This window comes from Epinephelus moara, chromosome 23 (genome assembly GCF_006386435.1).
Source record: "Epinephelus moara isolate mb chromosome 23, YSFRI_EMoa_1.0, whole genome shotgun sequence".
NCBI classification, from domain to species: Eukaryota; Metazoa; Chordata; class Actinopteri; order Perciformes; family Serranidae; genus Epinephelus; species Epinephelus moara.
Window position 1 is genome coordinate 25,467,157 of NC_065528.1, and position 15,738 is coordinate 25,482,894.

Genomic DNA, 15,738 nt, shown 5'->3' on the forward strand with positions numbered 1-15,738 from the left:
GCCGATGCGCTGCTGGTTCTGCCGGCCTGAATAGAATATAATGTCTACTGTTGTGTACAGCCTTATAGACTGAGCTGAGTAGTGATGCGCGGGTCGACCCATAACCCACGGGCCCCGCAAATGGACCTGCGGGTCGGGCAGCAGTGATCGTCTGTTAAATCGGTCTGTAAATGATATTTTGACATTATTATTATAATCGATTAATCTATAATCTATTACTGTCATGGCATCCGAAGGTACTGATGCGTTGAGCAGGTGACAGTCCGCGGCCGTTTTCAAAACACACTTGTGTCACGCACTCCAAAAGAAACTTGTTGAAACTTTAAACAATAATTTATTGTACAAAACGGGGGAAACAAGCGTGCCGTGCACAAGCTCAGTTGGTAGGCGATACTATATTTTCACATTTTTAACAATGCAATTTAAAAATTCTGATTTTTATTGATAACCTACATTTACCAACAACAAATAGACTACATTTAGCACCAAAAAATATGTTAAAAAAATAAAGATAATTTAAAAAAAAAAAAAGTAAATAAAAAAACGAATATCGAATACCAAATTTTCATAACGAATACCTACCCAAAGAAACGAATATTCAAATATCTGAATATTTGGGTACAGCCCTAGAGTTTAGCCGAGGAGGATGCCATTAATGTTAAAATTTTGCAATGTCTCTTGTTCATGAGTAGATGCACTCTTCCTTCTGCGTGGTAATACAGCTGGCAGGTGTGGTTCAGTAGAGAGAAAATAGTTCCTACATGAAACTGCATCAAGGTCTGTGGATTATCTTGAGTAACCAGGTCATGATTTCTGGAAAGAGACATTGCTGTTGAGTTTTCCAAATGGATTTTTTAGGCACTTTAAACACCATAAGCTGAGTGTCATCTAGTTACATTATACTGGCAAGAAGGCAGACATCTCTATAGTCGACATCTCCAACAATTGGCAACTCAAACCAAAACAATGTAGATTGATACATAGCACTATAGGTAAGAGGAGAAAGATGTTTCTATGATTTTGAGGTGATTGATCCCTTTAAATCTGAGACATTACTTCACAAAAGTGTGAATGTAGTATCAGTTAGACGACCCAGTCAGAAAAGAATTCAGAAAAGTACTGTACCTATTGATGAAAGCCTTAAAATAGTCCTGGTTTGTTTGGGCTTCAAGTATTTGAAGCATCCAAAATATCTTGTAGATTTCCTTTCATAACTTGCATTTCCGGAAAACCACATAGTTTTCACAATGATTCAGGAAAAAGCTTTTTACCACTGAAATGCAATAAAGTCCAAGGAATGCACATCCACGCACTCACCACAGACAAACATACACTCTTTCTCCAACAGAGCGACACTTCTGCAAACCCTCACCACCAAGTAAACATCCTCAACAGACGGACATCCACCTACATGAGCAGCGTGATTGCTCTATGAATAATGGCGGGTGAGTGGAGGTAGTAATGAGGCATGATAAAAGTGAGGAGTAATCTGTGGAGGCGGAGGGATCCGGTGTATCCGCTCCCTGAGGCCTGGTTCCTGATCTCCATGCCTGGTTCTGTTCAGGCCGTGAATGAGGCCCATGTGGCTCATACCAGTGTGAGGGAGCGCTCATTAAACTACAGACATCATCTTAATCAATCTCTCCGAAGTCTCAGCACGGCTCTCGGCCAGACGTGTGTGCAAAATTTACATCATCCACAGGAAAGCATGCACAGGCCCGCTAACTTTCAAATAAACATCCCTCATGGTTTGACATTCATACTGTATGTGTTTCTGAGTTAATACTGTATTGAATGCTGGAGTGTTGCCAGAACAGGGTGAGACCGCTGATGAGGTTAAATGATCCTGATCATAAACACAGACCACTGCCACAACTGCCAACTCCAAGGATGAATGAGGCTGAATTTTTGATCCCACCATTCCTGGAATGGCATTTTGGCAACGGCAAAGCCAACCTCTGATACAGTAGCAAAACCAATAAGCAACTTATTAAGCGTGCCTCTCAGTATCAGCGCCTGTTGAGCAATACTCTTCTTACAGTTTACAGCAAATGAAAGCAATCTGAGTGTTAAAGGAGCTCTGTATGATATCAGAACATTAATATAGCAGCAAACCACTGTTTGCTATGTCAAGTGGAGTAACTGCGTCCTGACCAGAGAATGAAATAACGCTACCTCTGTGTGTGTTATAATCCGAACTTCTCTGTTTGTTGTTGTGATAGACGCCCTAGCTAGGCATGTGAGTCCCATGTCTGTACTCAACGGCTAGCTAATTGACGCCGCTCTGCACTGATCTCACACAGTGGTTACTGCTGGTGTGAGGATGTCGGTCGCTGAAAGGTAGTGCCTGGTACAAAGTGATTTTGCCAAGTGGGACATGCTCCTGGATCAACATCCCATATTGCGTTCCTGGACAATGCAATCACCCAATCACAAGTGTGCTGCTCCTGTGATTCTTTCAAAAGTCCTTGAAGCTAAGCTAGCTTTCCAAATTGAAGTTAGTAAAATTGAACAATAACAGTAACACTGCACAAAAACCTTGTCAGCTACTGCAGGGATAGTGAGATAGCTTGCTAACTAGGTCGGCTATGCTAACAAATAAGCTAAGCAATGAAGAAGGATAATATAATTTTTCAGTCGCAAATTCCTGCACGTAACACATTTCCCCTCCTTTTTTCCATGTTGATTCTAGATAGCTCTGGTTAGGTTTATCCAGGACCATCATCATCGTCACGCTGATTCTGGATAATTTATGCTGACATCAACATAGCAGTGATGGTCCTGAACAACATAAGCAGCACTACCCAGGATCAACATGTCAGAGATGGTCCTGTATCAGTAATAACATATTATCAAGGGTCAACATGGCAGTAATGGTCCTCGATCAACACAAGCACTGCAATCTTGCAAAAGAAATTTAAAAAAAGTTTTGTGCCGTCCGTGCTGCAGACACATTTGGATGATTAATTCATTATCCAGCCAGTTCATGCAAGTGCAACAGACTTGTTCTCAAGTGGAGACTTTCCCTAAATTCCTTCTCTACCCAGTTGTCAGTAAATTAAACTATTGTTGTTTTTGCCAAAACGATTGAGGGAAAACATACGAGCTGTGCTGAGCAGATGATCTTGACACTTAACCATCTGAGGAGTAATGTGGATTTGAAACAATGGATGGAAAAATTGTGCATAAAAAGTGAAGTTATTTGCTGTCTTTACAAAATACAGTTGCCATAGACTAACGTTAGCTTGTTGGTCGAACAAAGCAGCAGAAGCACCACCAAATGAAAGTCAATTCTCCAATGTAGTTTAGGATAGACTACATGCATTTGAGTTCTCATCTCAGGTTGTCACATATCGTCGCTTTGTCGGAGGACTAACATGTCTACATATTACATGCTAGGTATGCTTCTGCGTCTGCTGTTGATGTCCCAGGATGCCGCAACCAATGCTGGGACATTAACAAAAGCACGTTTTAGGTTTGGCCCTGCATTCATATGGACAGTGAACAACGGGCTCCTGGGTGAAAGTCCGGGGTTGATTGGACCCATCCTTCACCCCTATGAACTTTCCTGCTCCTTACATTACGTCGTTACCGGCAGTGTTCCAAATTGACGCCATCCTGTGGTGTATCATACCGCCGCAACAGGTGCTGTCCGGCTATATAATGAACTGACGTCACCATGTATCATACTGCCGCAACAGGTGCCCTCCAGCCAACCGGCGGTGTATCATAATGCCGCCAAGGATTAAATCTGGCTGCATTACAAACTGACGCTGCCCAGTGGCGTATCATACCACTACAAAAGTGGGGTTTTGGTGTCGGTGTCCGATGCCGGAATCGCTGACAAAGCTGCGACATTTGACAACTTTGGGCTGTGACATCGGTCTAGGTTTTCAAGATTGTTTTTGTCAGATGTGGACGTAAAATAATCCTAAAAAAACCCCTTGAAAATCTGCTGCAGACATTGATCAAAGGTTTATTTTATATTTCTGTGCACAGTTGCAGTCAAACTTTCTCTTCCTGATCAGTACACTGTTTGCATTTCAGCCTCATTCTGACAGCAAATACATGAAAAGGTGCCATGAAAAGGGCCAAAATAAACAGTGAGAGGCCTGGAGATATTTAAAGCAAATGTAGAGGAGTAATTACTGCATCTTTTATCACACTGGGTATCCCTAAATAGTTTTGCTGTATGGAAGGGGGCCTGTGTTTATTATCTGAGGCACGGAAGAGAAAGGCACCGCTGGAGGGTTTATTATTTGGGTTAGCTGCATTTTTCACTGTTTATTATGCGGTTTTAATTGTGGTCTGGCTGCGTTCGCCTGAGGAGCACAAGAGTAAGCAGAGCGAGGGAGAGAGGAATGTCAGAGACAGCAACTTCTCTGCAGGACGCGAGGCTGCGCCGTGAGTCCCGTGAACCTGCCTTACCCCTGGATTGGATTTCAGCAGTGATATGAGGAGTAAAAAGTGGGGGAGGATGTTCAAGCGTCCAGATCTATGCACGACCTGAACGTCTCACTCGCTGGTTTATTTTCTTGATTCAGTTAGTTCCAGCTTTTAATAATTAACAGGTCTTCACATCTGGGAGAATCCAGACTAAGAGACTAACCTTTTGGCCACCCAGCAGGTGCCAAACCACCTGCACCTCCTTCCCCTTTGAGACACCACTCTTCCAGTCTTCTATAACTCTTCATTCATCTTTCTGGCTGCTTTGGAAGGAGCCCAAACTCCTTAAATTCTTCCCTCAGTAAGGGCTTCCAGTGTTTATGGGAGAAATGAGCCTCCACCTTGGGTCCTAAGAGTCTCCCTACATCTGGTGCTCACCCCTGCCGAACTTTCCCCTGCAGCCATGAGGGAGTTTAACCTCCCCCTCCTTAGCTCAGAATAATTTCTCACTCAAAAACAAAAGGTGCATCTACTCGTTGCGCCCTGGTGTTTTAGGCTCAGATGCTCAATCAAAGCTGGAATGTAAATTCACACCTTCAAGTTTGCCGCTTAGCTTTGAACAAACATCCTCCTCTTTCCTCATAAATCCACCTCAATGTATCCCAGGGTCATAGTAACACAGCGAAACACACACATTCGCCTCATCATACGGATAAACATTCGTTAGGAATAAAGTCCAGAGCCTCTTAAAGAATTAGTGCGCTGCAAAGTAAAACTCTCCATTTATGGTCCTCCCCGCGGTGAACACAACTACAGTGACGACCACAAATCAAATCTAATCAGCACTCTGAAAGGGAATCGAGCGTTTCCAGGATTACAGGGATTGGCTCATTTTCAGCGCGACCACCTCTGACCTTTTAAGCTGGCTGTTTGGAAACACTGGAGGTGCAAGGAGTGAGTGAACAGTGTGATTTGAGTGGTCAAAACCAAAGATAGGGATCTTTCTTTCACAGCCCAGTCGCTAGAGGAAAAATAAATAAGTTACATTTGTACATTTTATATGTATCTTATCAACATTTCTAAAATGATATTTGTATCAGCTAACTTTGTCATCTGGGGGTTGAAGGGATGGTGTATGACATAACATCAACAAGCTGCAGAGCACTGTTGGGGACTAACAAATAACCAAACCAGTCATTTCTGCATTTACAGCAGCCTTTTATGCACCAAATGTTGGTGTTTATTTCTACCCACAGCATTTTTCCCAGCAGACAAAGTGGCATCAAAAGTGATTGTTTTTAGCAAGTTATTGCTGCATTTACAGCAGCTTTTAAGACATCAAATGTGAGTGTTTTTAAGGGACCTGTCACTGTTTGTCCGGCGGCTTTTCAGCACCCAAATGACAGTGTATTTTAACGACCCTTTGCTTTTTTTTTTTAGCAGGGAAACCAAAAGCAGTTTTTTTTTTTAGCAAGTCATTGCTGCATTTCCAGCAGCTTTTTGTGCACCAGACTTAGTGTTTATTGTGACCCTGTGGTTCTCTTTCTAGCAACTTTTCAGGCTCCAAACATAGGTTTATTTTGATGACCCGTCGCTGTTTTTTGCAGCGGGGATAGTGGTGCCAAAAGATATTGTTTTTTAGCAAGTCATTGTTGCATTTCCAGCAGCCTTTCATGCACCAAACATAGGTGTTTATTGCTAACTATGGCTTTTTTCCAGCGGGGACAGTGGCACCAAAAGCAATTGTTTTTTAGCAAGTCATTGCTGCATTTCTAGCAGATTTCCAGCCTTCAAATATGGATTTATTTTAACAAACTGTCTGTGTTTATCCAGCGGGGACTGTGGAACCCAAAAGGATTGTTCTTTTGCAAGTCATTGCTGCCTTTTCAGTGGCTCTTTATGCACCTAATGTGGTGTTTATTGTGATCCTGTGACTCTCTTTCAAACGGCTTTTAACCCTCCGAACATGGGATTTTTTTTAACAAACTGTTGAGACAGTTGCTTTTTAAGGAGTCATTGCTGCATTTCCTGCATTTTTTAGACAGCAAATGTGGGTGTTTATTAGGAACCTGTCACTGTTTTTCCAGCAGCTTTTCAGACCCAAAACGTGGCTTATTTTAATGACCCATCACTGTTTTTTAATTGGGGATAATATCACAAAAAAGCAGTTGTTTATTACTGAGACATTGCTGGGTTTCCTGTTAAGATAGTGGCACCAAATGTTTTCTGTTTTTGTTTTTTTATCAAGTCGTTGCATTTTCAGCAGCTTTTTAGACACCAATCAAAATGTGGGTGTTTTATCGCAACCTATTACTCTTTCACTATAGGGATAGTATGACAAAAAAAATGTGTTTTTTACTAGGACATTGGGAGTTCCTTGTCGAGACAGTGGCACCAAAAGCGATTTTTTTTTACCAAGACATTGCTGCTTTTCCACTGAGGACTGTGCCCTCAAAACCAGGTATTTTAAATCATGATCTTTTCCTTACCCTATACAAGTGGTTTTTGAGCCTAAACCTAACCACACGTTAACCACAGAATTGTTGAAATGTAAAGTTTCAATGTATCTGCAACATAATAGTATTTAAATGTAACTTATCCATGGTTTGTAGAAATGTAGAATGCCAACATTTTTTTGGGCCATTTCATTGTTTTTCCCCTCTGTATTCAGTCATTGTGGCTTTTTTTCCCAACCTGACTGCCATATTTAACAACTAAGACAATATGCAGAGCAGAAACAGTCTGCAGGCTGGTTAAGATATTTAGAATGAAACAATAACAGAGAACCAGAAGCCACAAAAGGTAAGAAAAAGACAGAAGGAATTAAAGTGAAAGATAAAAGGAAAGAATGAGACCAAACTGGAAAAAAAGACATGGCACAAGCATTTAGTCTGAGAGAGAAAGAAAACTACACCTGGTTTAGCCTTGCACTATAAGGCTTTATTAACTGAGAGCAGAGGCCGTGCTGACGGACAGCCTCAGCTGCTCTGTGCTGCCTAATCCACAGCGAGAGGTAGTGAAAGGTGATCAAACATCTCCCTCAGCCCCTGCACACTATCCAGCCACTGCGAAAAGATTACTGCACCGCTCACAGCACAGGGGCATGAGTGATCAGACAGCTCATCTACAGCGACTCACACCCAAACCGGTCAAGCCCTACACTACACTCTTATTTCAACAGAGCATCAAAAATTCATAAAATAATCTATGTCACAGAAATTAAATAAAACAAGAGAATCAAAACCAGAGGCAGCCACAGTGCCAACAGGCCTGCAGTCTGAAGGGGTGTGATTAAAGTTTAACTAGGAACAGATTCATGGTAGGTCTGACAAGCTGTGCCACCTCCTGCCGAGGTCTGACTTTTTGCTGGACAACAGATTAATCTGATACAAAACAACAGCATAGTTGCACAAGTTCTGCAAAGTCTAGGTAAGCCGTATAATATAGCCCTGAGCGATACTTTCATTATCAACCATTTGTTCAGCATTAGCGCCCTAACACACATGGCATCATTGCAACCTCATTACAACTGCAGAGAAAGTTCCAAGATGCTGGATTACATTCAGGGGTGCATGCTTGTTATTTCTTCTTACCTTCAAAGGAGAGGAAGACTCTTGGCAGCGGCTGTGGGAGGCTGGAGACCCCCGTGGAGACGAGAGAGAGAGCCAGGAGCGCCATAGCTAACACCAGAGGTGGCCTGGCCAACCCCTCCGGCCTGCCCATGACTGCACCGCTCAGGAACCCCGACCAGTCACCAGTGCCTGTTGGAGGTGTTTGAAAGAGAAAATAAAAAGACTGAGTTTTCTTTTTACTTTTGGATATCTGTAATATGATGTATGCTGCATGCTGCTCCTCTGATGGTCCCCAGTCATTCTTCTGACTTTGGTATGTTCATGCAACACATTCTCACTCTGACCTCGTCACATATCGATGTTTTGGTCATGGACTTTCCTTGTACAGATATGACGTGAAAGTACCCTGGGTGCGTTGGTTGTTGATGCTCTGGGTTGATGCATTGTCTTCTTTCAAAATATACTTTTGTTTTCACAGGAAATTTACATACAGTCTCTTTCAAAATAAACGCAATACGTTGGTAAAACACCGTGAAGTGATGTTTTTTTGCCTTCAGCAACAAATGCATGTGGTTGGGTTACGGAAACAAAAACATTTGGTTAGGTTTAGGAAAAAAGAACTGGGCTTGGCTTTATAATCTTATGGGATGCGAACACTGCTCTCCCAGGTGAAGGTCAGTGTTTGTTGGATCCATCCACCACCCCTACCACTGGCCCTACTCAGATTTTCGTTGCCTTAACTTTTGTTCGTGTCCTGCTGCGTTTCCCCCTGATGCCACCGAGCGCAATTAAACTGTAACGGAAACCAGCCGTGTATCATGCCAACGTTTAAGGACGGCTTTTTCAGCAGTGTCTGACGCCACAAGTCACTGCCCAAGTGATTTTAGAATCTTCAGAGTGAGATGGGGTTGGTTCATGAGCTTTTAACCGTATTGTGGAAAAAATTGATGCGTTTATCATCCCAGTAAAGATTCAAGTTGCTCTCCAAGTATACCGAATTAGTTGAAGCTTTATATTAAAAAGTAATTTTGTCCCAGACTTGTTGCTACACCAGTGCATTCCCAAAAAACATTAAAATATAGCTTTACCTTTGTTATCACCCAGATAGCACACATACATCTGGCCGATGTCGGCCAGATGTATGTGTGCTATCTGGGCAGAGTTAATGCTAATAACTTTTCTAACTAATCTAGGTCACTATGTGGACAACAACTAACGGTTACCACCCCATACCATAATACAAATTACATCTGAGCAGAAATTAATATGCAACCAAAGGTTTACTTTCGTCTGCCATTTTTCTACGTAACATGACGTCACAATTTTCACCAACTTTCCGAGTTCTGAGTTAAGGGGGCGTTCATGTGAATTTTCCCAGTGGAAAAATTCTGTTTATTTTGACACGACATAACCACAGTGTAAGAAACAAAAACATAACTAAACATAACATAACTATAACTAAACTAGTTTTTGTGCTTTTGTCTTTTCAGCCATCTTAGCTATCACTGCTAAAGCTAACTAGCTACTTTAGTTATTTACAACAAACTTTTATTTTTACTACTTGAAATGTAAAACATATCATTGCTTGTTTATCAAAAACAGGTTTTCTGAAAGAAACCTACCTGAAAAGTGCCTCAAAACATGTCAGAGTTAAAATTTGGGGTATTTGTGTTGAATTGTTTTTAGCTAGTTGACACAGAATTATTATTTGAACAACATTTAGCAGGGCCACACCACCTGTTGAAATATAGCCATTTATAAGCAGCATTAACTGACCTTTTTGTTCACTTGGGGGCAGTGGAACAAACTGTATTGCTAATGACATATCAACACCTAAGCTGATATGGCTAAAGCGTTAGCAAACAGCCGGCAGATACGGAGCAACATTAGCTTTCATTTGGAGCGGTGTTTCTTAACACCTGGTGCATTTAAGTCCACCACTTGTGCTTCTTTTAGCTCTAGTGTGGTCTCTATTATTTACTGAGGAAAATAAGTGGCTTTTTAGAAGCTAAATGCTCCACTCTGCTCACAAGCTAATAATAGTCGCTAACTAGCTATAGCAACATTGTGGCTAAAAAGCTCCATAAAGCTAAGAAATGGGTTTTATTTTTCTGTGGGCTCGTTACACAAGCAACATTTTTATACATTTGATGCATTATTGATGTAAAAATATCAAATGATTATATTCTAAACATCTAAAAATCCACTTTTTAATGAAATTTAGCCCATTAAATGTCGAGGATTTGAAGATTTCAGATTGGCTCCAATCAGTGGCGTTATCAGCAAAGTGTGAAGGGTGAAAGTGACAAACAACTTTTTTTAAATTTTTTTTTTTTTACTGTGATTGGTTTAATTTTAAACCAAGAAATACATATGGCAATAAAAAAAATGATTAAATATATTATATGATTGTATAAGAGTTCTGCAAACTTGCTTCTCTGTGTCTATTGATCTGTGAATCACTAAATCAGTGCTTGCCAGGATGCAGTCGACTGTAGTTTCAAAACAACAGTGTCTCTGATCTTCATCACCTAATACAACACTATCCGTTGCTATGAGGGTAATTCATATTGCAAGAGAGCAGCAGAATACACATGAGCAATATTTACAATTAAATCATCAGTCTGACAGGTCCAGAAATGCCGACTTACAAAACTGAAGCGCCGCCCAAACAACACTGAATGAAGACACAGATAAGAGCATATGTCAGTTAAATCCCATCACTTACTATATCCTTGCAGATGTGCGTCTCTTAAATATAGATGAGTTAAATCTGCACAAAAGAGCTGCCGGAGAAACGCTCCCCTCAGCCTCCTCTTGTTCCTCTCCTAACAGGACAAGAGCAGCTCAATTATTGATAGAGGCAGGTACTGTACTGCCTGCGGGACACTCACTCCTGCAATGCAAAACTCCACTGCTGGAGAAAGACTCGGCCGTTTTAACCACCCAAACCGGCTGTTACACTACCTGTGTCCACAAAACACGCCACACTGGATAAAGAGAGCGTCCCTTTTACATTCAAAAAGAAAACACAAGCGGGGTGGATCCCTGCTCTCATGGCTTATAGATGTGCTCTGAAAAATTGATGGCCAGGAGACAGAAAAGCTGCATGATTGCTATGAAAATTTCAGTTTGGCATGTAGTGTACAAATAGGTTGAGATATGGGTGTGTGTGGTGGAGTGAAGCATGACTGATTTGTGGCAGAGGCAGAATTGTACAGTTCAGGTGCATGAGGACAACAGATGGAAAACTGCAGAGGAATGAGATTTGGCTCAGCCGGAGAGACATAAAACTGCACGGGGCTTGTCAAGGGGGCCCCGGCCGCTGCACTGCAGCCTCTTCTGCTGCTGCATCATCCACACACACCCTCCCCTAGACCTGCTTCACCTCAGGCGTCTGAGTCTCCTATGAGTTTAGCCTCCAGGTGGATGAATCTGACCCTGTCCTGAGACTTAGCCATGTATTGCTCTCAAATGGTTGTTTCACCCACATTACAAAAAATAATCTCCAACCTATAGTGGTATGTTAAGCATGCAAATAGTTTTGGTTTCACCCTAATTCAAAGCAGGTAAATGAAATTGGTGGTGTTTTTAAGTCATTTTAAACAAATAAAAGTCAAGTGCCAAGTCTCAGCAAGACTTTCAAGTCTCAAGAATGTCGACCATGAAAACTGCATTTTCCTTTAAAGCTCCGTCAATAGCTGAGGCAAGGTTCTTTGAATAGATAACTTAATTTTCAAGGTATATGGCCATGTGAGACCCTCAGGACTCAGAACTTAACCCAGTCATAGCTTGACTTTTTTGTTTTTAGGTCTCGCAGCATCCAAGTCCAAGTCTTCAGTCCTCCTTTTTGTGATTCAGGTCAAGGTTTTAAATGTGCAGCTTTGAGAATAGAAAGAACTTCCTTGGTGCAAAGTAGTGCCAACATAAACCACTGATGTCTGTGGATTATCCACAGTAATGCGGATACTTACAGATTCTTGACAAGACATTTTCTCAGCCCGTTCTCAAACCTGAAGGTTTTGTCACCCTAGGCGTCAAAGGCAGCCTTTAGCATCTTAATGAGACGCACCAAGCCTTTCAGCTAACACCAGTGTAAACCCATCCACAGCAATACCAGCCCATTCTCATTTTGAAGTTTTTATGAAGTGTTATGATACATTGCACCTGACGCAGCTGTATGATATGTGGATGGGCCGTGTCAGTTCATAATGCACCTGTCACGGAGGTATGATACCCCACAGGACGGCTTCATCTTGAAATGCTGCTGGTAACGATGTAATAGAAGAACCTGGAACGTCCCTGTAGGGTGGGTAGGAGTGGTGGTGGATGGGTCAAACAAACCCTGGACTACTACCTGGGAGCCTGGTGTTAGCTTATGAATGTAGAGCCAAACCATGATGTCTTCTCCTAAACCCAACCATGTGCTTTTGTTGACTTCCCGGTGTTGGCTGTGGCATCCTGGAACTTCAACGCCAGACACAGGAGGATATCTAACGCGTAATATGTAGACATGAAAGTCCACCGACGAAGCAGCCATATGTGACAACTTAGGATGAGAATGTCTTGGCAATACTTGAAGCTGAGAGCTACTGATGTAGTATAAAGAAAAGAGCAGAGGCGGACTTTCACCCAGGAGACTGTAGTTTGTGTCCCGTGAGAAACCACAAGTCAATGTTGTTTTGGCATAACGTTACGTAACATAGGCAAGTTTGTTGCGCACTGATCTCACTCATGTGACGTTACATGATCTGACCCTAACCATGAATTTTTGGGGTTTGGGTTAACCCTAACCCAACCCCAACCCTAACCCTCAGATGTCTAAACCTAACTTAGCTACACTAAAGATACCCCTGTGCATCGCTATCAGACGCAGAAGGGCGTGACAAAGCATCAGTGCTAATTGGTGACCTGAGAATAGGAACAGGTTGAAAACATGTAATGTTTAAAAGTTTTGAGAACGACAAACAAAACTCAACTTGTATTTGGGCGACGGCAGAAATGTTAGACAACAATGTACCAAAACCTGAGGGGAAAAAAAACGAATACCAAGTCAAGTATTCCAGAAATTGTTCTCACATTTTCAATTCCCCATGCCATGATTTATGTCCAATAGCATTGTTCAGCGCCAACGCAGTGAGCAGTGTGCCTTTCATGTGACGAGACCGAAAGTAAGGGTGGAGCTCAGGGAGTTTGCACCCACTCACAGACCACTTAGCACTTTCCTTTTATTAGCTTTAACCACATTGTTTCCATAACGTTAACCATGTGTTTTTGTTGTCTGAGCTTAACCTTACAACCTCAGTTTATTACCACGATATTTCCTTGACCTGGACCATACTGTAGCTGCCATGTGCAGAAATGGAGGAAAGTGAGAATTTTAAAAAGCATTTGAAATAAAGATAATTTGGGGTTTTAAGGAATCGTCCAATACTGGAAGTTTCGTCTGGTGTTCGGGTTGAGTTACCACTAAGTGAGAATAATTATTTTTGTTGTAATTTAAGTGAATCGACCCTTTAAACTACTGAACACCCACAGTGACCCCTCCCTGCACGCTCACTGAGATGGGTGATCTCCCGGGGTGAGGCTCTGGCGTGGAAACGTTGGCCTCACAGCTGCTACACTCATCGTCAAGGGACTTCGGAGCGTCCCATGACATCCCCACCAGCTCAGGTTGATTCACTTCCTTTGCCTCTTCCTTTGATGATCACCACACTGAGGCATGAATGAGCTCACCGCCAGCCTCACTTATACTTGTGGAGCGCCGTAACGCTCGCCTGGATTAATGGGTCTCCCAATAAAACGGCGCATTACTGTTTGTTGCCGAGATCGAGAATAATTCAATTAATTATGTTGAGCTCTGTGGAGTCCAGAAATTCCAGTGCTGAGTGTGCCAGGAATCTCTGTGACGGCAATTAAATGTCCCTACAAAAGGAGGTCAGCGTGAGTGAGTGGAGAGTTATATTTCCAGTGGGGTGTGATGATAATTGTGTTTATTGTGCATTCCTTGGCTGACAGCCTAATGAAATTTCCATCTCACTATTTCACTATTTCTAATATTGATGAAAGCAGAAAACTGCAGAGCTGTAAAAGCAAATATTCTTTTCTTTTTTCCATCTTTCCAAACTGGGTCTGTGATTGTTTGGCTCCCATCTGGTCCCGTTAATGCTTTAAACACATGAACACTGTTTAACTACCAGAAATTGAGGCATAAAGTCCTCCCAGCTGGCTTTACGTTTCATGAATTTAATTATTCAGTATTCTGATCTAATCTTTCCTCGAGTGGAGAACAAGAATTAAAATTGAAATAGTAAACAACTTGCAAAGTGCTCCGTCTGTCCCAGGCTCTAACAGGACGGTGTGTTCATACCACACCCTGTCATTCAGTTGTCAGCAGCTCTATTACAACCACACGTTCCTGCACACACATGACAAGCAGGCGCAGCTAAAATGTGTGTATTTCAAGTATTAAAACTTAAGGAATGTTAATAGAAATAAAGACATGTTAAGTTTAAACCAGGTCAGGAAGCTCTCCTAGTGCAATAAAGTTATACAAATATAAAAAACTTGACCAGATATCCTTTAAAAAAGCACATTTGATCAGTTTAAGGGTGATACAGCAACTGCAACGGTCTTGACTCATGCTGGAAATTTGCAGCACACCCAGAGCATGTGAGGGAAATAAAGCATGCCACAGTCTGATGTAATAAAACTCAGTATTTAAAAAGAAGCAGCAAGTAAATTTAGTTAAATTTGGCACTCTGCAACAGTCAGATTGTCTTAACTTCCAGCTATTCTCCCTGGTGGGACCCTGCACCTGTTAGCCTCCTCTCTGCATCCATTGTGTGATCCACTCCACCACAGTACGGTGCAGTACAGCAGGTAGACCCCTCTACCTTCACAGACAGGATCCAGATCAGTCCCTGAACTCACCTTACAGGAGCTTCCTCCAGTTCTGTCCCCTCTTGAAAAACACAGATGTGATTTATCCCCCTTCAAAAAAAGCACCTTGTTCCCAGTTTTCCACCAGTGACACCAGAGAGGAAAAATGCTGCTATTCCATCTAAGTGCTCACAGAGCAGGCTTGACTGAGAGAGGAGAGGAGAGAGGGAGGAGAGCGAAAAGACAGAGAGAGGGCTGGTGTCCTATTACACACTCTCCACTGAAGTCCCCCTCCCCCTTCCCCTCCTCCTCCTCCTCCTCCTGCCTTCCTCTTCCCCACCCCTCTCGTCCTCACTCTTCCCCCTTCCCTCCTTCTGTTAACTAGACAGCAAACTTTAGCATGAGCAGCTCCACACATCAGAGGCTTGAACCTCACACTGAGAGGGCGACGCTGGGAAAGGTCAGACACATTCAGGACTGGAGCTAATTTAATCTGGGGATGTTCACATAGCCGTTACCAAAAGATAATAAATTTGCCCACTATGATGTGAAGTGAAGCAGACTTTTTCCATTTGTTTCTATTTTCATCTGCATATTAAGTATAATCAGTGTTTCCAAAATAATGAATCAGCTTGTCAGTATTTGCTGGAACCATTTTGCTGTGTATATGGCTCTGCAGCAGACAAATATGTCTTTTCTGTTTTGTCACGTATGATGTCACAGACAGGCCAATAACAGGTTAGTAGACAGTAGAAAGCAGCGTGGAGGCCAGTGAAATTATTACAATGGTTATCATATTTTTTTAGACGGATGTTATATTGTGGTGGCCCGTTTTTGCATCGCACCAGAAAAGGGGCAAATATGAACACATCCACCCGGGTGTTGTATTTCCATTACT

The 15,738-nt window shown here is 42.2% G+C and overlaps 1 protein-coding gene across 1 annotated transcript in view; it reads right to left on the minus strand.

Moving 5' to 3' along the window:
- The window catches only part of sema3c (sema domain, immunoglobulin domain (Ig), short basic domain, secreted, (semaphorin) 3C), a 70,316-nt gene extending 55,239 nt beyond the window's left edge, over positions 1–15,077 (minus strand). The window contains exons 1-2 of the mRNA XM_050036752.1: positions 14,892–15,077; positions 7,980–8,147 (exon numbers count right to left, since the gene is read on the minus strand). Coding sequence (XP_049892709.1) covers positions 7,980–8,109 — 130 coding nt within the window. The 5' untranslated portion in view covers positions 8,110–8,147; positions 14,892–15,077. The remainder of the gene's footprint in view (positions 1–7,979; positions 8,148–14,891) is intronic.
- Positions 15,078–15,738: the final 661 nt, after the last annotated feature.